Source organism: Propithecus coquereli, unplaced genomic scaffold (genome assembly GCF_000956105.1).
Source record: "Propithecus coquereli isolate 6110/MARCELLA unplaced genomic scaffold, Pcoq_1.0 Scaffold73, whole genome shotgun sequence".
Classification (NCBI taxonomy): Eukaryota; Metazoa; Chordata; class Mammalia; order Primates; family Indriidae; genus Propithecus; species Propithecus coquereli.
In genome coordinates this window covers 1,284,152-1,309,553 of record NW_012153396.1, presented here as the reverse complement: position 1 = coordinate 1,309,553, position 25,402 = coordinate 1,284,152, and the positions used below count along the sequence as shown (strand labels likewise).

Sequence of the window (25,402 nt, the reverse complement as noted above, 5' to 3'; positions counted from 1 at the left end):
GCTCAGGCTGGTCTCGAACTCCTGAGCTCAAACAATCCGCCCGCCTCGGCCTCCCAGAGTGCTAGGATTACAGGCGTGAGCCACCGCGCCGGCCCTGAGAGGGTTTAAAGGAACAGAGTTGGCAGAGATTGGCTGTTAGGAATAAAGGTGAAGAAAGATCAAAGGAGATCTTAAAGTTTCTTCTGTGGCATGCTTAAAACATGACCAACAGAAGTGGGACCATCAGAATGAGTGTTGAGCTAGAAGTGTGATGGGAGGACGTCATCAGATTGAGGCATATTGAGTGTGAGATGATAGTAGTATGTCCAGAGAGAGAGCTGCAGAGGACTCGGGTATCCAAAGGGCGCTGGGCTGAGGATGGGGCAAGTCACCTTGGGTGGGCTCAGTCCCCACCTCTACACAATATTTTGGCATAAGTCAAGTCTGGTTGAAGTTGTCATTGTGGACATCTCTGAAAAGGAAAAGAAGTGAAGTAGATGTAGAAATTTGATAGAGAAATATTCTCACTGACATCAGGAAAGGGGAAAGGGGACCTTATTGCCAGTCCTGGACCCTTGCTGTGAAGGGATGAGAATGAAAATGAGACTTCGGGGCCAGGCGCGGTGGCTCATGCCTGTAATCCTAGCACTCTGGGAGGCCGAGGCGGTTGGATCGCTCAAGGTCAGGAGTTTGAGACCAGCCTGAGCAAGAGCGAGACCCTGTCTCTACTAAAAAATAGAAAGAAATGATCTGGACAACTAAAAATATATATAGATAAAAATTAGCCGGGCATGGTGGCGCATGCCTGTAGTCCCAGCTACTCGGGAGGCTGAGGCAGAAGGATCGCCTGAGCCCAGGAGTTTGAGGTTGCTGTGAGCTAGGCTGACGCCACGGCACTCTAGCCCGGGCAGCAGAGTGAGACTGTGTCTCAAAAAAAAAAAAAAAAAAAAGAAAGAAAATGAGACTTCAGGTCTTTTTCAGCCCCAGCTGGCAGCACCACCACCTCTCTACTTACAGCCCAGGAAAATAGTAACCTTCATGTGCTGGGGTCAGCCCAGCTTTAAGAATATAGGATTAGAGTAGAGGTAAAATTAGGGATATGGATGCAAAGAATTAAAAAGCGAGGGCCACACCTGGTCACTGAGAACGTGTATAAAATGATACATGCAGAACCTCAGGTGGAGCCCTGGGTGTAACACCGACATTTAAGTGGCAAGTAGAAGAGGATTATGGAAGAGGCTGAGGAGAAGTAATGAGGGTGGAACTGAAGAGCAGTCGCGTAACCTGTGCAGGGAAATACTTTGTGGTAGCTCGGTGGTTCCAGAGGAGATACGTGTAAACCTGACTTGTGATGAGAGTCTTTCTTCCCTGCAGGGAATCGCTTCAGTCACTGCCATTACAGCTCTCTACTTCCTCTCCCGGAGAATTCCCCTTCCTAGAAGGACCAGGGTGGCAGCAGTGACTCTGCTGGCTTTGGCATATATGCAGGTATAAACCACTTCTTTTTGGTCTGACAGTATCCCCAAAACAAAGTTAAAAAGGAAAGGTGACAGACTAGGAGAAAATATTCTCTATAGTAGTTTAAAAGATTAATAACCAGAAACTAAATAAAGGATATCAACACACAGTTCTCACAAAAGAATTATTATTGATGAATGGCCAATAAACATGAAAAGCTGTTTAGCTTCACTCATGATCAGAGAGGAGCAAATTAAAATAATGAGTACCATTTTGTGCCTTTCACATTGGAAAGAAATAAAGAAAGGAAAAAAAAAAATAATCAGGTATTGGGCTGGATATAGGAAAATGGATACCTTCAAATATTCTTAGTGAGAGCATGAGTTGGTATAGCTTTTTTCAGAGGGCAATCCGGCAATATCTTTTAGAATGTGAAATGTATAATCCTTTGGTCCAGCAAATTAACTTATCAGTGCCTGCCCTAAAAGTAGCCTAATGCACAAAGAGTTTTGTGCACAGAAACTCATCATAGAATTGTTATGATAGTGAAAAATTGGAAACAACCTAGTTAAATAACAACTATGGTATGTCCATGCTATGGAATACTGTGCAGCAGTTTAAAATAATAAGATCTCAAGATATACTATATATTGTTAAGTAAAAAAAAAGCAAGTGACAGAAGAATATATTTTTTAAAAGCACAAAATTGTATATTTCTCTATAAACATTTATACAAAAGTATAAATGTGGAGCCAGGCCCGGTGGCTCACGCCTATAATCCTAGCACTTTGGGAGGCCAAGGCGGGAGGATCACTTCAGGCCAGGAGTTGAAGACCAACATGGGCAACCTAGTCAGACCCCATCTCTACAAAAAATTTAAAAATTGGCGGGACATGCTAGCGTGCACCTGTCCTGGCTACTCAGGAGGCTGAGCCAGGAGGATCGCTTGAGCCCGGGATTTGGAGGCTGTACTGAGCTATGATTATACCACCATACTCCAGTCTGAGTGACAGAGCAAGACAGTTTCTTTAAAAAAAAAAAAAGTACAGGCGTATAAAAACTAAAAACAGGGAACTGGGATGGGATGAAAGATAATTAAGGGGAATTTTAGGTTTATTTTGTTGAGATTCCTTCATTATAAGCATATTTGCTTGTGAAATTAAAAAAATATATATTTTAAATATATGTATGATGGGAGAGTATAGAGGTTTGTGTATCTGGTTATCCACGCCTGGTCATTTTCAGTCTGAATTTGTGGTTACTGCTTTTCTTATTGCTTTCTTTCCTTTTTAACAGGTGGGCTTGGGCATTAGCACTCTGCTGATGTATGTTCCGACTCCTTTGGCTGCCACTCACCAGTCAGGCTCCTTGGCTCTGCTCAGTAGTGCCCTTTGGCTCATGAACGAACTCCGAAGAATCCCAAAGTAATTCTCAGAGGATCAGCTTCCTAGGACTGAAACTGTGCTTTTGACAGTTTATCAGAGAGCACAAGAACTTGGGCTTTTTTACTAGGATGGCCTTGGCATACCAAGAGGTTTCCAAATTGGTCAAGTTATTTAAAACTCTTTGCCTGTTTTGAGATAATCACTGGATCAAGAATGGCATTAAGTATGGTAACACTGGAAGTTCCTCTTTAAATCTGTTACTTTTCACATTGAAAAAGAAATGTCTGCCATTTGCGACTTCTTAATAGGCTCTGTCTCAGATTTCTCAGTATTGGCAACGTCTTGGTTCTACATGCATGATTTCTGTCTCCTTGTTCTCCTCAGTCCTGAATTCTGCTTAAGTAGAATTTCTTTATGATCTTAACTTCATTTCCTTCAGGTGAAGATTCAAAGCGGGGACTGGCACATACTAAAGTAGCCAGCTAGCCTACAGCAAAAAATAGCTAATGACTTTTAGTATCCTGATTTTTAAAAATGGGAAAATCATAGATTTTGACAAGCTTAATGTGTCTATGCAGCAAAATGGTTTATAAGTACTTGGAAAAGGAGGTAATCATTAGTAACCCACTTGGATTTGTCAAGCACTTAACCTAGTTTTTCTTTTGATTGTGTTGTTACATTGCTAGGAATGGAATAGACAGTATAAATTGGTTCCTGAAAGGGTTTCCTAACAGCCTTGTCAGTAAGAAAAATACGGCCTTGATGGTGTAGTACATGGACTTCTATTCAGACATTTAAACAAATTGTTGACTACTGAAATGGTGTGATTTTGGTCTCTATTGATATTTCACAGAGCTCTGTCTTATTTAACTTTATTTTTTAAATCAGTGATTTGGTGAAGGCATCAGAAACATCTGATTTGAGGACGGGCAACCCAACATTGCTAACAGATGACAGCAACAAATCGACAGAGTCTGAAAGTGACTCCATCAAGATGAAATTAAACAGATTATAAATGTAACATAGTCATTTAAATTAAATAAGCTATATACATTTGGGTGAAGAAACCTGGCTTTGTATTATTTCATACAAAAAAAGACTAGGGGATTTCAGTTGGCCTTAGGCTCAACATGAACCAACTGTTTATGTTGTTATCACATGACCACACAGAAAAATTAGTGTACTATAAGTTTTATCACTAGAAGTGCTACCAGCCATAGTTGAAATACCCGTAAGGTGTTACATTTCACTCTGGGTACCAAATTTAAGCAGGACATTGACCACTAAGTGTGTATCCAGAGGATACTACTACTAAACTACTACTTAGCTCTGGCCTGTAGCTGCTCTGCAGGTCCAAAGTTGTCACATCTTCTGGTTTTTAAAGAAACCAAATATCTAGATTTTATGTGAACACTCTAAATTAAGTATTGGCAACTAATTTCAAGTTTTTAAAAATGTTATGCAGGCTTAACATGTGGGAGCCATAAATGCCCTAAAGTTTGTCCATTTGCAGTCTCTGAACTCCATGATCTCAGTTCCCTCTCACTTCCAGTATTCTGTGAGTTTCAGTTTGACCTACAGTGTACCATTCTTAGGTGGTTCTTAGCAAAACAAAAAAAACGGGACAGTTTGACTTAGATTTTTCAAAAATCCTGTACCCTGGTAGGCTTATACTATTGCCTAGAACTGCTTCCCAACCTCTCTCAAATTAGACTCTTAAAAGTCCCAAAGCCCAAGCCTCATCTAAGACCAATTAAATCACATGTGGGAGCAGTTATAGGCATAGTTTTTAAGTTCCACCAGGTGATTACCATACATAGACAAGTTTGGGGACCACTGACTTAGGTCCCGACAGCCTAGTTACTTTAGAAAGTTCTGACCAGCTTATTCCCATTCCCTCCAAATTTCCACCCCTCCCCATCGTTTGATCTGTTAATCCTATTAGTATGTTAATAGGATATCATCTCTTCTATATAGAATTCTTTAAAGAAGAAACTGCAGTCACTGCGGCAGGTTCCCAACGATCATCTTGTGAGCCCCCAAACCCAGGTTGTCCTTGGTTAATAACTGAGTCAGCAGAGGGCAGTATGACCTAAAGAACCATATGTTAATGCTTCTACAGTTCCCTCCAAGAAAGTAGCAACTCATAGATAAGTTAATGTTTCAGATGTTTTACTTCATTTTTCTTTAATTACAGATGATGAATACGTCTGAAAAACGTGGTTGCATTTAGCTATGTAACTGTATTATGCCATCTATGAGCTCCTGGTGAATGGTGATTATCTTAATTTTTGTATCTGTGTTATTCCCAGCACCACCAGACACATACTAAACATGGAATGAAGGAACGCGGGAATTAATAGAAAATGGATGGTTGCAGACTGATGTTCCAAACACCTCTTTCCCAAAAAAGTCATCACATACATATAGGATTAAATGAATTTTCCTTAGTATTCTCAAAGATCTCTCAAAAGTTCTGTCAGTTGTTTTTATAACATAAAGGAAATTAAAACATATGGCTTTCATCGGTCATCCCAGATATTCTTGTCTTTAACTAACATTGACAAATGCTGTCTGTTGTAGCACGAGTAATGATTAGCAACTGCCTAAAGCAATGTTGATTGCAAAGACCAACACTGATCGTGATTTTAGGATAACCAGTTTATCGACAGCTATCTTTCTGGTCCTCAGACAAGTGGTGGGTTATGTATCGGCGTATGTATTATAACACATATACTCACGTCCCTGCATAAGGGAGAGTGCATCACTTCTCTAACATGCGTTGCACATTTTCCTCAACACTGACTTACAATGTTAAATTTTAAGGACTGTTTAACAAAATAATTATTTAATGTGAAGCATTAGAAAAACACAGTCTTAACAGCCCTCAAAAGCAATGCAATACAGGCAGCCTTTGGTGTTTTAAAGTGTGGCTTGTCTAGTGGATAATAATAAAAAGATACCTTTCAACACACTCTGCAAAGGCCATTGCTCAAGGTAGAAATAATAGACATGGCATATACTTCAGGGCTTCAACTAAAGAGGAATTGTAGAATGAGAATTTCAAACACAACATAATAACAAATACTAGAAACTAAAGTATTTGGGATTCCTGCTTGTGGAGAAAGACTGTTAGGAAGCTAATAAGAGGGAGGGCCTTCACCAGCAGCAAGCCAAACTCTGGTAGGTGCTCCGTAGGATGGGCCACTTAGGAAAGTACCAGGGCTGCCTTAGAGTGGAGAAGTGGTAGGCCAACAGAGGGTATACAAGTGGCTGCCCTACTTAAAAGGAGAGGCTCAGGAGCAGACATTTCTTCAGGCTTGCCTGAAATCATGCACGGCTACAGACATCCTGTGTTTCAGAAAATTTTTTAGCTTTGGTTTTTACAGAAATGGCAAGCAATGATTGATTATATTTTAAAAGTGAAAGCTCTTATGAGTAATGATTCAGTTTTACAAATAAAAGGATCTTATTGCTCAGATTTCCTGAGAAACACAATGGTCAACTGGTGTGTTGTTCTTTCACTGTCCCTCTAATAATGGTACCAACAAACTGGGAAATAATGAAATATTAGAGCAAAAGGGAAACATGTAATAAGGGAAGTCTATTAGGATATAAAAAAGAAAGACAAAGTAGGCTTAAAATGAAGCTTTAACAAGCTACCTGCAGAAACAAACCAGAAGGTGGACAGGACACCCAAACAGCGCTACAACTTTTAAAATCAGATCCAGATTATGAGACAGAGCCATAAGGAATATAGAATATAACTTAAAATTACTGATGTCAGGTATATTCACTGTTTGCAAAAATGTTTACTATTCTAGATTTTTAATCAAAAGAGCCAAAACTTTTGGTTTTGGGTCCTCGTTTTTTAACAGTAATTTTTTTTATAACACCAACAAAATCCTCAAGTTTGACAAGCACATTGCCCCAGTGGCAGGACTCTGAAACCAGCACACATAACAGACTAATTTAGGAGAATTTGAAATATCTGCTATTTCTACCTTAATTCTTAATCCCAATTGAAATGATGTTACACCACATACTACAGCAAAAAGGAAAATTACATACTAGTTCTGAATTAGTCTCAAAAGAAGCTTAAAGACAGCAAAAAGAAATAGCACTCTTTCTGTAAGTGAGTCTGGAAACTGCAGAAGAATTACAACCAAGTTCTTTAGTGAGGTAGATCTAACAAGCATTTATACCCTTATTTAGATTATAACCATCTTATGAATTGCTTGGATGCTGTGATTAAGAAAATTGTACAAAATTAAGCAAATTATTTAAAAGAGACATCTAAAATTTAAAAGTTTTAAAAGAAATTAGAATAGATGTAGTGGAAACTTGGCACTATTTCTAACGAAGTTTAGTTATTTCTTTCGAAGTTTATTACTAACTGTGAACAAAGCAATTACAAATGAATATCAGAAGCAGTTATAAAGAGTGAGGATGGTTAATTGCAGCCAGCTGTATCATGAAGAATAGATTCTGTTGAAATACACTTGCAGAAAGACTCTGTCAGTATGCATTTCACTGTAGCTGTCAAAGGGGTTGGGGGGGAGGGGTGTTACAGAGAACAGAGAAACCTGGGGTCCAAGATTCCACTCACTGTGACTGCACATACTACAACTGCTCTGGGCCTCTATTTCATTACCCATAAAACAAGGGGGGTGACCAGAAGACCTCTAAAATTCTGGCTTTAAAACTCTTGTCTCCTGAAATTTATTTATAATGAATGTTTGCTGTTGGAAACTCCATTCCCATCAATCTTTAACATCAGGGGCTATGGATAAAAGAGGAAGCTCTTTGGGGCAGCCTGGTCTTCTATTACAAACCAAAGGGCCAAAATCCTCTTCCTGAAACAGTAAGACTTTTGTACCTTGTTTGCTGCCTTTAGTTCCTTGTCTTTTCTAGCCACCTTGTTTTATAGATGAGAACTGAACCAGAGAGGGCAAGTGACTTACCTGGGGTACCTGAGCTAGTAAATGACAAAGCCAGGACTAGAATCCAAGTCTACTATTCATTAAGTCCAGCACTCTGTAACACATTAACTGCCACGTGAGTTGTATTTAACTCACGCTAGTTTTGAGCCTGGTGCCTCCTGAAACAAAACCTGGGCAAAACCCTGCAGTTGGTTCGTGAAAATCTTGTTGATGTTCTTATTGTTACAATTAGTATTGACAAATTAATTCTAAAAACATGGATTAAATGAATAGAAGTCAATAAATTTCATTTTTCATTAAATTTTTCATTAAATTAGGATCATTTTGTTCTCGAAGTTTTTAGTCTATTTTCATAATAAAACACTGTGGCCTCAAGGAAAAAAATTTTTTTCTAGGGTGTCAGTCAGTATGTTAAATGATACCGCCTACTTGTCTTTCACCCCTGACAAAAAGCAAAACACAAAACTGAGACAGGGAAGAGGGGGAGCATCTGTATAGATTATACCAGTGAGAAGTATAAGCTATTTTATTTCAAAAATTTAATAAGGATGTGATAAGTGTTAATGCCTGAAAAGACTAGCTTAGCAAGTGCATGGCAGACCTTCAGTCAGCCACATTTCAACAATCACTACCCAAGGCCTTGAAGTAAAAGAAAGCTCTTAGGCTGAGGAGGGGGAGGAGCAAAATACTTTGGATAACAGTTGGAAAATAAATACAAGGTTGGTGGAAAGATTTCCCAGACCAGGGAAATTCAATTCCAGGAGCTAAGGTCCAGAGAGAAAGGTGGTATAATTTGGCTTGGAGTTAACTGCAACTTAAGTGAATGTAATGCTACATAAGTGGGTATTATAGATATTTTCATTATGTTCTAGTGACAAGAATTCAGGGGAAAGTGATAGACTGTGCCATCATAAGACTAATAAAGCATCATTACTATAAGCCACTGACTCCAATTTTGACATTTGTGACCTGTCCTCAGTAATAACAAGAGTACTATAACAGTTCAGATTAAGAGTGGTTGGTAAGCTTCAAAGGAATTAGTGGAGTGTGCATTTTATGACACCATAATTACCTTGGTAGGGGGACCACTCAAAGTGCAGAAATGCAAATAGAAAATAAATATTTAAAAACTGAAGGCTAAAAGAGGGTCAAGGGCATGGCAAGATAGATTCATTATGAGGAAGCAATATATGTAAGTAATTGGCCCTCAGCAAGGAATAAATGGCTTCTGTTTCTAGCTAATGAGATTTCATTTAAAATCTATTAATTGGGAAAATGGAAGAAGCACAGGAGCCAATAATACCAAGAGCAAATACTCTGTTCCTCTGAGGGGTATGATAAAAATTTTATACTATAGAACTCTGGGAAGTCTTACTTATGGTAATAGAGACAAGCCTAGATCCCATAATATTAAAATAATAATATATAGCACACTAAACAAAAACTCAAAGACTAATTAAAATAAATTAAGAATAAGAAATACATTTATATTGAAAAAATGATAAATGTAGGTATCCTGAGATTCTCAACTATAAAAAGAACATAATATCTGAAAGGTTGTAATGATTAAATAATACATATAAAATTAAGAAATTGCTGTGGTACATAATAAATGTTTAACAAATGGTGGCTATTACTATTACAACCAGGATGAAGGATAACTTTACTAATAAGAGCTTTCGATTTGGGCTAATCACTACCTCCCTGTTTCAACTTCATTTTGAGCGCGTGCATATGATCACTGTTAGCCAGTCAAGTATGTTTTGACTAGATATCACAGAAAAATCAAAAAGAGTATTTGGAAGCTATGTGAGGGGAAAGAAAAAGTAACCTGAATAGGCAATGTCTAGCAAAAACATTCTGACATTATTTTTAAGCAGCATTCGTAAAGCAAGAGCTTACTCATAGGACACAAAGATAATAAGAAATAAAAGAAAATCAAGGCAATCTGAAGGTCTTAAAAATTAAAGGAAATTGGTCAGGTGCAGTGGCTCACATCTGTAATCCTAGCACTCTGGGAGGCTGAGGCGGGAGGATCACTTGAGGTCAGGAGTTTGATGCTAGCCTGAGCAAGAGTGAGACCCCCGTCTCTACCAAAAATAGAAAAATTAGCCGGGCATGGTGGCACATGCCTATAGTCCCAGCTACTGGTGAGGCGAAGGCAGGAGGATGGCTTGAACCCAGGAGTTTGAGGTTGCTGTGAGCTATAATGACACCATGGCACTCTAGCCCAGGCAACAGAGACCATGTCTCAAAAAAAATAAATAAATAAAAATAAAGGAAATTGCTATGACAGAAGCCCTAATGAAAGGTAAAAGATATTTCCAAAGGAAACTGTAAGAGTCTTTGCTAGATTCATGTTTATCTAATTTGAAAACAATTCAAGGCTCATCACCTTTCACCTACCAACCAAGTGTTAGTGTACTTATTCTCAGTTTGTTTCTAGGAGGATCTTGATTTCTTTTTCTCCGTTCTTTGCAGCATTTAATTCTTTTCAGCTCCTAGTATGAAATTTATTTTTGAAGGGTTCCATTTTTTTTCTTTAAAGTCAGAGATCTTTCCCTCTATTCATCTAATCCTAGAACTCAAAAGGCAACAGAAGAGAAAGCTACTTCCACCCTGGGAGCATATTCGCAGACAGGGCATTCAGGGCTACATATAGGAAAGGGTAAAGTATAAAGACGACTCCATGGGGGAGATGATGAAAAAGAAATCTTCATGCAACTTAAAGGCTAAATGTAGAGGAAAAGCAAAGCTCCTGAAGTGTAGTGGATGAAAATGTAACTGTTATGGCTTTTCCTCTCTCCCCAGAAGTGCTGTTTGTGACTGGGCAATCTCTCTTAACAGAGGTTCTAGAAGTTGCCAGATGACTTATTAACAGATTTATCTATTCCAAAGTTCAGAATTTGCTCACTTTCAGATATTCCAAGAGTCAGAAATTGAGAAAACTTCTATTTCTCAGAAATAATTAATAAATAAGAGCTTTGATGTTATTCCCTTTGCCCACTCTCCCGATACTGTTTTCTTTCCTTTAAAAACAATCCAAATACATCCCTTCCCAAACTATGTATTGATCTTAGCAGTGAAATGAAAGAACTCTCTGAATCTTCCTGTATAGGAACTCATAAAATAAGCCTAGGGGACAGTGACCTGAAACCAGACAAATCCAGGTGCCCCATCCCCATCACAGTTTCTCCACCCTACAAGCACACTTAAGGCTCAAAAGCAAAATTAATGCCCAAACCGCCTGTGAGGCACACAGACATGGAAAAATTTTCTACCCTGGTCATACCAGGCATCAGATAAGATACTATAAAATCTTCCATGGACCATTCATTTAGAAGGGGTTCTAACCTTTAAAATCACGCACTAACAACAGCAACACTACATCAGGGATCTTGGATCACACCCACAATGGCTTCTTTGTCAAGTAAGTAAGGAAGTTATGTTATTTTGGTTGTCTGGAAATTCATATCTGGTCCTTTGAACTCCAAAGATCTTGGATCCTTATTAAAGGCTGTGGATCTCCACATGAATGATATCTCTGTTACAGAGAAAGAAGAGGCTGCTGCACTTGCTAGAATGTGTCTGGCTTTGAATCGGATGCTCCAAGTTTGGTTTCAACCAGGCTTCTAACATGCCCAATGCCAAACCTCATGCTTTAGCAAGGGAAGAAAAGGCGAGATCCCAGGAACACACTAGACCTCTCAGGATAAAGGAGTCAAAGCACGCTTCAATCGGACAAAGCTTGGTCCCCTGTGTTAGCACCAATCTCTCATCACAGACTAAATTACAGCTTCTCTCAGAGAAGAGACCTGGGAACTGAAAAGGAATTAATGAAGAAATTAAAGTAGGAATTCCAAAGGAAAATATCCACAAGGTCAAGCAACGCAGCATCTGAGGCCAATACAAGAAAGTGGAGGAATTCAACGAGCAGCGACTCTGGGGTACTCAAGCTTCTCTAGTCCTGGTCTGGCCTCACGGTCCCACCTGTACTCCAATCATGGGCACCACCTCTTCAAGCCACAGCAAGTCCAATGGAGCTGAGGCTCGAGTTTGTCGGTGGTGAATTCGGCGTAGCCGCAGAAGGTACAGGATGATGGCCAGTAGCACCACCAGGATACAGGCAAAGAAGAGATAGTGGTTGTACACAAAGGAGAGACGTAACCAGCTACCATGGACTTGTCGGACACCTTCCTGTCGAAGATCCCTGGAGGAGTTTGAAGGTAGAAAAAAAACCATTATTTTCAGAGGGAAACATTTACTCTGATGTGAAAAGTTCAGTGGTGTTATCCTATTTATTTCATCCACACACACGTTCTATGATACCAGCTCCACAGAGCAAGCAAAGCTAAAGAACGTCCCCAGACCCAGGGCTGCTGCATGGTTCCTCCTGCACCTTCCTTTCCCTGACCCAGAGAAGGAGCCTCATAGGCTGACACATCTGGGACAAAATCAGAAGGCCTTTAAAACCAAAGCCAAAAAGATGAACAGAAGACAAGACCAGTCATCTTAACACAAATCTTAAAATACAGTTTTTACATATGGTACTAATGAGAATAGGGTATTCCCCCGAATCCAATCAAGAAATCAGAGTGTGTCTAAATTTTTTTTTTAAAGTTGCTGCATTTCCTTAGGATCTAGGATATATCTAAAGAAAAGTGTTGCTTGATCATTTGTATTATAATCTGGAAAAAAAATAAAGAGATATATGTAAACCAAAGTGCAATGATCTGCCTGGCTAGAACAGAAGCTACTCTTTGGTGATCCCAATCCCAGATCTAGTTTTGTCTTATTTGACCTGCAGTATTGTTTTAAAATGTGAATCTCTAAACTGAAAGACTTCATATGGATTTCTGGTTTCTCCAGACAAATGAGAACTGGCAAATGCTGGGACGTCACTTCTGCGTGACAGTAACCAACACTTTATTTGGAGCACACTTTCCAGGTCCCCACGATCCCCAATTCATCAGATATGTTTTCCAGGGTATCTTAAGAATGACTTAGTTTACCACTTTATCACTTAATATCTTTGAAATGACTAGTAACAACTCAATCCTAAAGACTGATTTGCTGTGGGTGAACACAAAAAGCTGAATTTCTGAAATGGCAAAGCTGAATAATAGATTCCAGACCAATAATGCTCACCCTGATTTGTAACAGCGGCTCATGTGGAAGTAATGGGAGTTTGGTTTTTTGGAGGGGGTGGAGTGGGGAGGGAAGGGAAGTCATATAAAAAAAAAAAAAAAAACCATTCTGAGGCATTGACTAATATCCTCTGAGCTCAAGATACCAGCTTGGTCAGTCTCACTTTACCTGAGCGGTAAGAAACGTGTCTTATACAGAATGGCTCCCAGTGTCCACTGAACTTCTCGGTCATATACCAGCTGGGCTGTCCGCAGGTTTGGATAGTCATAGGGAAAGTGGAATCCTTCATGTAGGACTTGGTACATCCAAGCTGACTTAAAACACTGATATCTGTGTGACCAAAAAAAATAAATTATGTTTTAAAAAATGAGAAAAGAATTCTAATGCCTTCCTTCTCAATAAGCCACACTGTATTCACACTAGATGCCAAAGGACCTGCCTTTCCTCGCTTCACCTTCCTCACCTCTAGATGGAGCCCAATTTGAGCCCACTTTATCTTGTGTTTACCACAAAAATGAAGAGTATCTTTAGGCAATAATGAGATTGTGGCTATGTTTTTTTTTTTTCTTTTTTTTTTTTTAAGAGTCCCTATCTTCAGAGAGCATGCTGAAATACCTACCGATGTAATATATGATGTCTGGGATCTGCTTTAAAATAACCCAGCTGTGGTAAGAGGGGGATAGTGGGTTGGAAAACAGATAAAAACAAGAATGGCCTGGAGCTGATAATTGTTAGTACAGAAGCTGGGTCACAGGTACACAGGAGTTCATTATACTATTCTATTTTTGTTTGTTTAAAAAATTTTAAACTAAATTGTTTATAAAATGGGAGGACCAATGAACCAAACTGGCAAAATGTTGATATTTGTCGAAGCTGTGTGATAGTTACATGAGGGTTTATGTTACTATTCTTTCTACTTTTCTGTATGTTTGATATTCTCTAGACTAAAAAGTTTTTTAAAAAAAAGATCATCACTTGGGATGTCAAACCATTTGGAAAGAACTCTCTTTGATAACCACTGATTTCCCTTGGCTTTACTAAAATAGGCTATTTTGACACCATCCCTCAGAAAATCAAAATCTGAAATAATCAAATGCTCCTTCAACATAAAATTCCATCTGCACTGTTGCTCACTCCCTCCCTCTCTCATTATAATCCGCCATCTACATTTTAAAGCCACATCCAAGGAAGAAAAGGAAGTGACTTACTTGAGTCGATGCTCATCTGCATGTGATGAAAAGAGGCCATTCCTGAATCTCTGGGTTAGTACCGGCCAAGCCATGCCACAGTAATCCTGGAACAACCACAGAGTCAGTGCAACGTGAAATTGGAGGCAAATCTATAACGTCCCCACAGTTGCCACTGTTCCATTTCCATTACCTGTGGGCTACTAGCCGACAAATGAAACAGAAATGGCATGTTCACTCACGAACGCTGTGCTGTACCCTCTTTATTCCCATCGCCTCCAAGTCTAGTACCAAGCCAGCCCAAAGTGGCTCCTGAGGCTCCCAGGCTTCCCAAGGGGTAAGGTTAGGACTAGGAATAGCAGTGACGAAAGCCAAAGGAGCTTCGTTCTACTCTGCATAGCACCTGGCACAAAGTTAGGCATCCAATACATGGCCGCTGCCAGCATGAGTCATCTTCGTCATTAATAACTTACCTGAGCAGCCTTGGCGAATGTTGGCCCATGGTACCGGCCTCCTATGCGCAACACATCCTCTGTACAGTAAAAAAATTCAGAGAAGCCGTAGAACTCGCTGTTGTTGAAGTCGATTGGCGACTGGTAGATGCCGTTCAGTGAGGCCTGGCTGGTGTTGGAGCGAGCCAGCAGGGGGCTCAGCATTGCCCCGCAAGTCGCCCAGTCGCCTCTTCCTCGGACATGCAGGACCTGGCTGTTCCTCTCCACCACATCTGTGAGTCCCACGGGCAGGCAGGGATCCAGAAATGGATTGTCAGGACTCAGACCTGTCTTCTGGCCCAGCAGTCTGTCATGATGACAAGAACAAGCAAAACATGTCACCCCTGTACTCAACCTAGTCTAAGAAATACAATGTGCTTCGTGGCTATCTCCTTATTGATTTTCATGACATCCCTAGAAACAGGGATGGGGTGGGATATTATTACATATTGTATCACATGCACATTTAACTTAAGCCCATTAAATTTAGGAAAAAAAAGAGTGAGAGAATATGGCACTGAACAATTCTGCTCAACCTTTTAGTCAATACGTATATTTCCTAGTGTGTAGTGAAATTGGAGACGTGAATCTGTTCTTCTCCATCTGGTCTTCATTCCCACATGCCTTTTAAAAATGCAAAGATCTTACCATGTCGAGTGTGTTTCTAATGTTTAAAAATACAACTGGCAGGAGATGAAGCAGGAAAGGCTATGGGGAGGTCTTCCTCAAGAGGGGACCACGGCAGTGGCACAACAACAATGGCTGGTGATGGTGACGGAGGACATGCCTGGCTTTGAATGAACAGTGCTGGGAAAGAACAGGTGGAGCACCAGCTCCTGGAAGCCACCTGCAGGGCCTGGAGCCTCTGAGTGGGGGAGTGGAGGGGCAGGTTTTGATTCCCACCATGGCTATCACGGTTCCGGTTATTTCAAGTCTATACTTGCCCAGCAGCCATACTCTCATTCCTAAAAGAGGTTAGGCCAGATCTGGCCAAGGATAGAAATTAAATGGAAATCAAATAACTTTGCCAACTGCGGTAAATTATTCATCAGTTCCTAAACAGAGAGATGTTGAAGAATAGACTTCCTAGGATGAAGATGCACCCAAAAGTGTAAAGATTGAAGACGGAACGGGAATGTGGCAACACAACAGAAGGTTTTGGAACAACTGGACCCTGACTATTTTAAGGATATGAGACCTACCATAAGGAAAACTCAGAAAATCATTATTAAGAAGAGAGAACCACTGTTTTGTCATCCTAGGAAGCACAGGATTCTCTAATAGATAGGCAGCTACACAAGATATGCCTTTTACTCGTCAGTCATCTGAAGTAGGGAACTTAGATACTTGGTGAGAAAATATCAATGTATGGAAGAAGCTCAGCCACCTGGCAAGAAGCAGTTCTGAGGCAGCAGAAACAGCAGACAGAAAAGAGGGCAACAGAACAACAAAGGAAGAAAATGGAATAGGAAGCATAGCAGCTAATGAAGAAGGAAAAACCAAAACTGGTGTGAAACCTTCACAACAATGTTCTTCTAACACCATAGTGCCTGCAGGAGCAATCTGAGCACCTCAGCCCAAGCCACATTTGTATGGGCTCAGGAGTACTTTCAGAATACAAGTACGCAGCTTGGTTTTGGTTTTTTTTTTTTTTTTTTTGAGACAGAGTCTCACTCTGTTGCCTGGGCTAGAGTGCCATGGCGTCAGCCTAGCTCACAGCAACCTCAAACTCCTGGGCTCAAGCGATCCTCCTGCCTCAGCCTCCCGGTAGCTGGGACTACAGGCACGCGCCACCATGCCCAGCTAATTTTTTCTATTTTTAGTTGTTTGGCTAATTTCTTTCTATTTGTATAAGAGACGGGGTCTCGCTCTTGCTCAGGCTGGTCTCAAACTCCTGAGCTCAAGCAATCCTCCCTCCTTGGCCTCCCAGAATGCTAGAATTACAGGCGTGAGCCACTGTGCCTGGCCCACAGCTTGGTTTTAAGCACTCATCAATCATCCAGGATACTGGGATTCTCCCAAAGCACCTTGAACTCTTAGTGAATGTTGAGACTTAGAAAAACAAAAAAGACTTATGAGACAGTATTTTTTTCGACATCCTCTAAATATAAAACAATAGATTGCTGTGGAGAAATTATTACAGATGGAATATATCAGTACCTCTTCAAGCTAGTGTTTCTAGATAAATAGATGAGTATAAATAATTTTATAGTGGAAATTATTTATACTTATAGTATTTGCACAAATTAAAAATAAATATATTCAGGCTGGGTGCTGTGGCTCATGCCTGTAATCCTAGCAGGATTATGCTTTCCTTCAATTTGCATAATGATAAAATAAATCATTTTAAGTAACTAAGAAAAAAAACCCACAACTGTTTGTACATTATGGTCTAGCTATTTCATCTCGTACTCGAATGAAGAATCCAAGATCTGCTCAATACTGGAGGAAAAACTGGCTGTTCTGAACTTAATGAGAGACCATTTTAAAAGTTAATTTTAACTATACATGCTATTTATCTTTTAAGTACACTACAGAACCTAACTCCCACGTAAGATGCAACTGCACTGTAATTCAACGAACATGTCTTAAGTACCTCCACGCAGAAGGAACTGTCAGCAGCTACATTATACTGCATATTTTAAATTAGCAATTTAATTAATCTCATTTATCCCATGATGCCATGTCTGATGGGTGACACAGCAAGAGATCACAATATGCTGCTCTACTTTTTTATGAGCCCTAATGACAAAGGGTGGAATGCACCCTCCACCCAGACTAGGTGCGACGGCTAATAGAGGGTCTCTAAGAGATACTTCCCTATTGGCATAGGTGGTCAGAAAAAAGGAAGAAGAAAGGACTTATCTATTTTAGGAGGATGTAAATATTTCTTCCAAATGTCTACAGCCTGACAACATTCTATTTTAGAAAGAAACCCAGATCTCATGTCAAATGTACCTGTTTTTATTAAGAGTTTCATTCAGCACAAGGTCTTCATAGCGCTGCCGGGCAAAGTTGCCTCCAAAACCCAGAAAGGTCGTGACATAAACCCTGTACACATGTTCGGTGTGTTGCACATCGCAGCCCAGGTTGAACTCAGCCAGCAGGATCTTGGCAGCTTCTTCCTATAATACAATATCAAGAGAAAAAAAGGGAATTTTAGTTTTGGTTGATTCCTAGAAAGCTATGACATCACTAATACATCAGGCTTCATTTTCTATGACTACTCTTTAAAATATCTTACAGCATTCTTTCATCCTCATGACATTATTTGAAACAAAGACATAAAATTACAAGACTGCACTGGAAAGTACAAATTAGAAACTAAATAAAATACTAAATATCAAATTAGAGACTAAAACACTGTATGTAGATACACAGGAGTAGAATTATTACAGGTGATGTCATTTCCTTGCATCTACTTCTCTGAATTTTCCAATTCTCCACAATGGGAATGTGTTATCTAATTAGAAACAAAAATCATTAATAAAAATAAATCTAAGGAATTTTAGGGATCATCACGAGATCTACTCTATGGCCTTTTCTAAAGCTATCCCAAAAGCCCTAATGTCCCTTATGACAGGTTTGAGAATTGGGAGAGTTCAAGTTTATTTTACCTCCAATGAAAAGGTGCTATATTTTTTTCTTTTTTTTTTTTTGGTGGGAGGTGGAGGTGAGGACCTCAGGTGCAGAGACTGAATTAATCATATTCCTCAGTTCATGGCACATTATCATGGCAAAGCCTTTCTCTTATTTTTTAATTCATTTTTGTCCTCATACCTACTCCTGTTCCCACTCCAGGCCATTAAACCATTCTAATATATTTAATGTGTAATTTTTGTATGTATGTATTGCTACAAAAAATGGAGATTATTGTTTTGAATGTTTTTGTTTTTTTTTTTTTTTTTTTGGAGACAGGGTCTCACTCTGTCACCTAGGCTAGAATACAGTGCCTCATCATAGCTCACTGCAACCTCAAACTCCTGGGCTTAAGCAATCCTCCTTCCTCTGCCTCCTGAGTAGCTGGGACTACCACGCCCAGCGAATTTTTCTTTTTTTTGTAGAGATGGGGTCTCACTGTGTTGCTCAGGCTGGTCTTGAACTCCTGACCTCATGTGATCCTACCACTTCAGCCTCCCAAACTGCTAGGATTACAGGCATGAGCCACAACACCCAGCCTGAATATATTTATTTTTAATTTGTGCAAATACTGTTGTGCCCAGGAATTGCACTCCTAGGTATGTACACAAGAAATCTGAAAACGTACATCAACACAAAAATGTTTACGTGAATGTTCACAGCGGCATTAAAAGTCTCACAACCTCGTTAGTTCCCCAAATCTCCAGCCATAGCATGAAATTCTCTGCTGACTGCCAAATTCACATTTCTAACAGTCCTGTGGATATTTTGACACATATATATGGTTTTTGGATATCTCAAATTCAACATACCCAAAATTGAACTCATTTGTCTTAGGATTTCAGAGCTAGACGACTAGATAGATACTCTTATCCAAACCTCTCAGGACCATACTGTTTGCTTAACATCAACCCTGCCCTTTCCCTTGTGGTCCTTCTCTCGGTGACTGGGTTCCTCACCCTTCTGGTTACCTAGGTTAGACTCTCAGCATCACCGGCCATCCCTCCTGCCCTACCCACACCACCACAATCACCCATTAACATTGGGTTTTTACTCTAAGATATCCCTTGAAATCTGTCCCCTCCCTTTCATTTCCACTTATGTTGTCTAGGTCAGCTCCTTAACACTTCTCACTCAAGGCTCCCCACCCTACATTTCTCCTACTGACACCAAAATTATTTTCCTAAAAAATAGATGAGATCTTAGTCATACAATTAACACAGTCACAAAATTCAGAGCTGGGAAGGACCTTCAGAGCTTAATTATTTTATAGATAATGAAATTGAGGCCCATATGATTGCCCTACTCAAAAACTTTGCTGGTTCCCCACTATCTACAGAAATAAAAGCCAAACCTCCTAGGACAGCATCCAAAACTGCTCATGATCTAACTCCATCTTATCTTCCCTTAAGTATTACACATGAAAATCATATACTGAACATTCTGGGCTCTTTGCTGCTTTCTCTGTGCTTTTGTACACAGTGTTCCCTCTGTGGAGATGACCTTCCCTCAGTCTCCACTATGCAAAAGGCTATTCTCATCTAAGGCCCAAGTAAATACTTTACCATCCATGAAGCCAGCATGGCTCTCCCACTCAAGCCTTTGCAAATCGAGTTGAACCTGCCAGTCCCCACATTGCCACAGCTCTCTGTTTAAACCAAAGGGTCTCAACCAGGAGTGATTTCCACCCTGCACTGCAAGTGGACATCTGGCAATATCTGGAGACACTTTTAATTGTCACAACTGGATGAGGAGGGTTGTTATTGGCGTCTGGTAGAGGCCAGAGATGCTGCTAATATCATATGATGCATGGAAGAGCCCTGAACAACAAAGAATTATCCAGTCCAAAATGTCAATAGTGCCAAGGATGAGAAACCTTGATTTAGATTAAATTATAGTACTGTTATGGTCTGCCTGATGTCACAGACTGTCTCCACTGACAGATAAATTATAAACTTTTGTGGGTAGTGCAACTAATATGTCTATTTCTTGCATATAATAGCTGGTCAAAAAGTTATCTGTAATTCTCTCCTCTCTCTATGATGAAACTTCTCCCTCAAAATATATTCTTTATGTTCTAGTAAGGTAAGGGATATTAGAAGCACAGGAATGGAATCATCAGTGAGGGGAAATGGAACAGCATTTATTGAGCAATAGATATGTATCAAATACTGTGCTTCAGGATTTAAATGTATTATCATGTTTAGTCCTCAGATAACCCTAGGAGATATATAGTATAATTTTAATTATCATACACTGAGCAGTTTGCTAAATGCTTAACACACACGGTGTTATTTCATCCTTACAACTTTATGAGATAGATACTATTATTATCCCTTTTTTACACATGAGGAAATTGAGGCTCAGAGAGGTAACTCACTCAAGATAACACAAGTTAGCAAGTATCTGAACAAATATTTGGACCCAGGCAGGTTGGTCTAAGTCCAAAGACTGTTCTTCCTTCTCAAATACTGGTATTCCTAGCAGCTGAATTTCCCTAAAATGTAAAATACCTGTTTTGCAGGAAGGACAGAGGTTGAGGTAGGAACTTCATATGCAATTTGGAGAGAGGCTCCTCCCATATCTAGTATCCCTACTGTCCTTCTGCGTCCTGTTGCCAATTCCTGGGGAGCCTCAGCATCTGATTCTGAAATAAATAACGGAATAGAAGGGCTCTAGTAATTAAAAACCAAAATTAATTCAAAAACAGAAAACAGCAATCCCATAAAATATTGAAATTAATCTAACTGTATCAACTGTATATTATACAGAGAAGAATTATTTCGAATGACTTAAACATGACATTTTGACCATATGACCATACATCCCCAATGAGATATATCCCAAGGACAAAAGGAACAAATATCTTAAACTGCATTCTAGTAGTCTTATTTGTTAATAACATTATCGAAAGCAAATAAATATTTATGTTAATATCTACAGGAACAAAGATTCAGCATAAGAGCAAAAAGATACAGGTATAAAGTCAAAGAAATTAACAACCTTATAATCTTAAATATGAGTTGGAAATATCATTTTGAACTCATGATTTTTCTTTTTTCTAAAAATTACGTATTTCCCAGCTCTGTTCCTTAAAAGGCCTGGAAGCAAAGATATCCCAGGAGCAATGAGCGTATGGTATCTATACCTTCACCACGATTTCTAAATATCATTTTTTACTAAAAGAAACCAGGGCTCATTTTAAAAAAGTGGCCAATGCCGGGTCTAGGGTAAAAAGTACACAAGATGAGCTTGGGATACCCTGGTGTGTCAGATAGCAACAGAAATATAAAAGAGTATTGGGATCATGTTAAGAGGATACAGGAGCCAAACTAAAGGCGTTCCTAAAAAGAATAACAATGTGATGGGCTCTCATGCATCAAATATATTAAAATCCATGAGTTGATAATAATAGTTTTAAAAAAAAACTTTGGAAGTTGCTAGGACACCAACTCAATATTTAAAAACTTGATAGATAAAGGAAAAGAGTCAAAGATTTATTCTGTCTTTCCCATAAGAACTGTATTTCAGGATAACCAAAGACTTGATGAACAAAAATTCATTACATAAAAATCCCAGCCATTAAATGCAGAAGGAATGACAGAATTAGAAAAATCACCATTTTCCAACCTCTAACGAAAAAACATATTTAAGCAATGATCACAATTGGCTACTACAAGCATTAGGTGAAAGGCTGATGAGGAATTTTTATAATAAATTAGATCAGGCTGACAATACCTGAACCCTAATACCTGATCAGTCAGAACATGACCAAAAGTAGGACAACCAAACATTAAAAAAATCCCTGTGAAACACACAGCACCATCTGTGATTTAGTTTTGCAGATGAATCTAACCAGGCATCTACATCTGACCTCCAGTTTGAAGGACATATAAGGGAATAAGAAACATGTTAAAGAAAACATGTTAACCCCACAAAGATATAGTTGACAAAATCTTGAATGTGGCAAAGTCATTTTATCAAGTGACCCAATTTTTTTCTTGTTTTTAAAGGCAGGGGAGTGGGGTGGTAAGGTTAACTATTATAGATTAAAAGAAACTAAAGGTTCTTAGCTTGCTGGGCTGTAAAATAAATAAATGAATAAATACATGTATTGCATGATACCATATACTGTTAATTCTGTTAAGTTTAAAAATGGCGTTGTGGATTTTCATTTTGTTTTGTAACTCCTTATCTATTGGAGATACATACTGACATACAAGAAGATAAAAATGATATGTCTCGGGTTTGCTTTAAAGAATCTGATGAGAAAAAACCTGTGATATGTGGAAGGAGTATGGGGACAAAAAAATGGCAAAACGTTAATAAGTATCGAGTCTGGGTAATGGGTCCACAGAGGTTTGTGTTATTATTTACCCTGCTTTTGCGAATGTTTAAAACTTTCCATATTATAAAGAAATAAAAGAAAGCAAATTATGACTGGAAAATGAAGCATTTTAAGTTTTAAAAAAGAAAAAGGAAACAAAACAACTCAAAATTAGCACTTACATGCTATGGATAGGTATGACTTAAACCTTCTTCAGCTCTTACGTAACGAATTGTCATAAGAAGACAATTTTACTCACCATCCTCATGGTCAAATCTTCCCAAAACAAAGTTGATTCCAATCCACGCATAAACTCCTAAGTAAGAAGTACAAAAGCCCTCACTTAATTCTCTATTGCTATACCATGTATACACCTCTCCCTATAGCTTCTCTGTTTCTCCTTTTCTTGGAAAAAAGTTATCATAGTATTTTATTCCATACTCTCAATGAATGGACTTCAAATCTGTTATCTTGTGATTTTTTTCCTTTTAAAAGTATTTGCATCTTCCAAATTTCCTACAATGAATAGGAATTAATTATAAAAACAAATGTTTAAAAATGTAAATCTTGGACTTCTGGTTCTGGGCAAGATGGAGTAAGTACACTTCACCCTATCTCCCCACTGAATGTAAATATAAACTCTAGATAGAATGCATGGAGCAGTTTTCTGAGAATGAGACCAGAATTTAAAGTACCACCAAACCAGTAATGAGTGTCCCATATTTTTCCCCTCAGACATTGCCTGGCCTGGACTCAAGAACAGCTTGAAATATGAAAGTGTACACCAGATATGAACAGAAAGAACTTCAAGATCTTGCTTTCTGGTCCAAGGAGCAGAAAAGGGGATGCCAAAAGTACAGAGAGAATAGGGAAAATTTGCTTTTTTTCCTTTAGTTTGTTCTCTCTAACCCCAGGCAATCCTGCAGCAACAGAAGTGGAAGTTGGGCAGATACCTAAAACTGAGGGATGTGAATTATTCTCTCTGACCAGAGAAGCTGTAGCTTCAAGAGTGTGGGAAAATCCCTATTGCTTATTTTTCTCCCTCTGTCCTCCCACCATTTGGCCCTGGATGCAGAAGCAGTCATGGGAAGTGCAAGGCAGAGGGGGCAAATTAAAGCCCTGGTTTTCTGACAGGAGGACCATGAGAGTGAGCTCTAAGAAACCAACAGGTGTCAGGGAGATCATGGACAACAAGGAGCAAAGTTGTGTATGAACCTCTGGGCTCACCTCCAAGCTACACATACATGGATCTGACCCTAAACAATATACCAACAACTTTGGGAACTGAACTATGGGCTAGGCCAGTGCCCAGGTTCCAGATTAGCTGACAACCACATAAGCAGTGCCAAGGCTTTGAAGAATAAGCTAATAGAATCATAGCCCACAGAAGGCCAGTTAGAACTTGAGGCCTGAACATAACCAGGTCAACTGCCTGCTAAAACAAAAAAAAACTATGTTCTCTTTATGAATTAAACAGGATCAAGAGTCTCATAATATAATATTCCAAGATACAATATAAAATTACTTGGCATATAAAGAATGAGGAAAATCTCAACTCATTAATGGATAAGGGAAAAAAAACATCAAAAAATGCCAACCCTGAGATAATATATATTGGAATTATCAGACAAAGATATTAAAGCAGCCATATAACCAAGAAATACAATCAGTCTTACAATGAATGAAAACATAGGTCTCGGCAAAGATACAGAAAAGAAAAGAAATAGAATATTAAGAAGAACAAAATAGAAATTTTAAGACTGAAAAATTTCAATACTGAAATTTAAAAAAGTAAATCTTTCCTCTTGTGTGGACTACAACTAGGAGACATATAAGATCTCCTTCCCTTTTACAAGAAATAGAAACATAAGTCATCCAACTGGCCACATTTTACTGCATGAGAACACATATTCAACTCCACCCCAAAAGCATAAACCCAATAGTATGAGCTTCTAGGGAAGTATCAATGCTGCATAATAATTGCAGTAAAGGGAGAGCCCGTTAACAAAACAAAAGTAACTCATTTTGATCATTCCCTGAAATTAAAGTTTCCCGTTACTTTAATAATTTGCTTTACATTTGTATTTGACAAACTCAATACAACTCCTAGAACTATATATTTACAAAAGTACACTTAGCTAACCAAATATCCAATTGGAATCATCATTAAATACTAATACATTCTTATAAACATAGTGCTTAGCACTAAGTTAAAAACAGATCTACATTTATGACTTCTAGATGCAGCATTCTAAAACAGATACCAATGCAGACTATGCAAATAATCAAATAAACTATATAGCAGAATCAGGAAAATTACTGGCAGGAAAATAAAAATCAGATATACAAAGTAATCCTAACTGCCTGTTAGAGAGGCTGGGTCATGGCTTAGAAGTGAACCAGCTGCACCTCCTAAGGCCCAGTACCTTCCTGCTTCCCAGAGATCACTTCTGCCTGAGACTGTGAAAAGAGGAAGTCAAACTCCAGTGGTAAATCTTTCACTAGGTCAGCCAGAATAGCCAACTGCTTCCTGCAAGAAAGAACAAAAAATCCCAAAGTTAATCATTAAGCTCTCTTCTCACAAACTGCCTCAACTTGTCCTTTTATGACCTCACTGTTCACCCATCTCATCCATTTGTCAAGCCCTGTTTCTTTTTGGTAACTCCTTTGATTTCAAAGGTTTAAAATGCCTCCAAGTATAGCCTCCTACATAAAAGACAATAAGGTAGTAGTAATACTTTTCCCTTACATAATGTTATACTTCAAATAGTGTTAAAAGATGAGACTATGGTTCTATGCCTCTCACAAGCTGAGTACAAATAAACCACAGGAAATTGCAGCACAG

General features: G+C 39.0%; 2 protein-coding genes and 1 pseudogene across 3 annotated transcripts in view; 2 read left to right on the top strand and 1 right to left on the bottom strand.

The window, feature by feature from the left end:
- LOC105824326 (cytochrome c oxidase assembly protein COX15 homolog) overlaps positions 1-3,322 on the top strand; it is a 14,602-nt gene extending 11,280 nt beyond the window's left edge. Inside the window, exons 8-9 of one of the 2 annotated variants that reach the window (XM_012661738.1) lie at positions 1,354-1,467; positions 2,734-3,322. In XM_012661738.1, coding sequence (XP_012517192.1) covers positions 1,354-1,467; positions 2,734-2,865 — 246 coding nt within the window. In that variant the 3' untranslated portion in view covers positions 2,866-3,322. The remainder of the gene's footprint in view (positions 1-1,353; positions 1,468-2,733) is intronic. The other variant, XM_012661739.1, reaches the window with a different exon arrangement.
- Positions 3,323-10,187: 6,865 nt separating this feature from the next.
- ENTPD7 (ectonucleoside triphosphate diphosphohydrolase 7) overlaps positions 10,188-25,402 on the bottom strand; it is a 42,337-nt gene continuing 27,122 nt past the window's right edge. Inside the window, exons 6-13 of the mRNA XM_012661737.1 lie at positions 24,984-25,087; positions 22,817-22,873; positions 20,744-20,877; positions 17,550-17,716; positions 14,574-14,898; positions 14,122-14,207; positions 13,082-13,243; positions 10,188-11,975 (exon numbers count right to left, since the gene is read on the bottom strand). Of these exons, the coding sequence (XP_012517191.1) occupies positions 11,744-11,975; positions 13,082-13,243; positions 14,122-14,207; positions 14,574-14,898; positions 17,550-17,716; positions 20,744-20,877; positions 22,817-22,873; positions 24,984-25,087 (1,267 nt within the window). The 3' untranslated portion in view covers positions 10,188-11,743. The remainder of the gene's footprint in view (positions 11,976-13,081; positions 13,244-14,121; positions 14,208-14,573; positions 14,899-17,549; positions 17,717-20,743; positions 20,878-22,816; positions 22,874-24,983; positions 25,088-25,402) is intronic.
- On the top strand, positions 15,503-16,105 carry LOC105824258 (annotated as a pseudogene).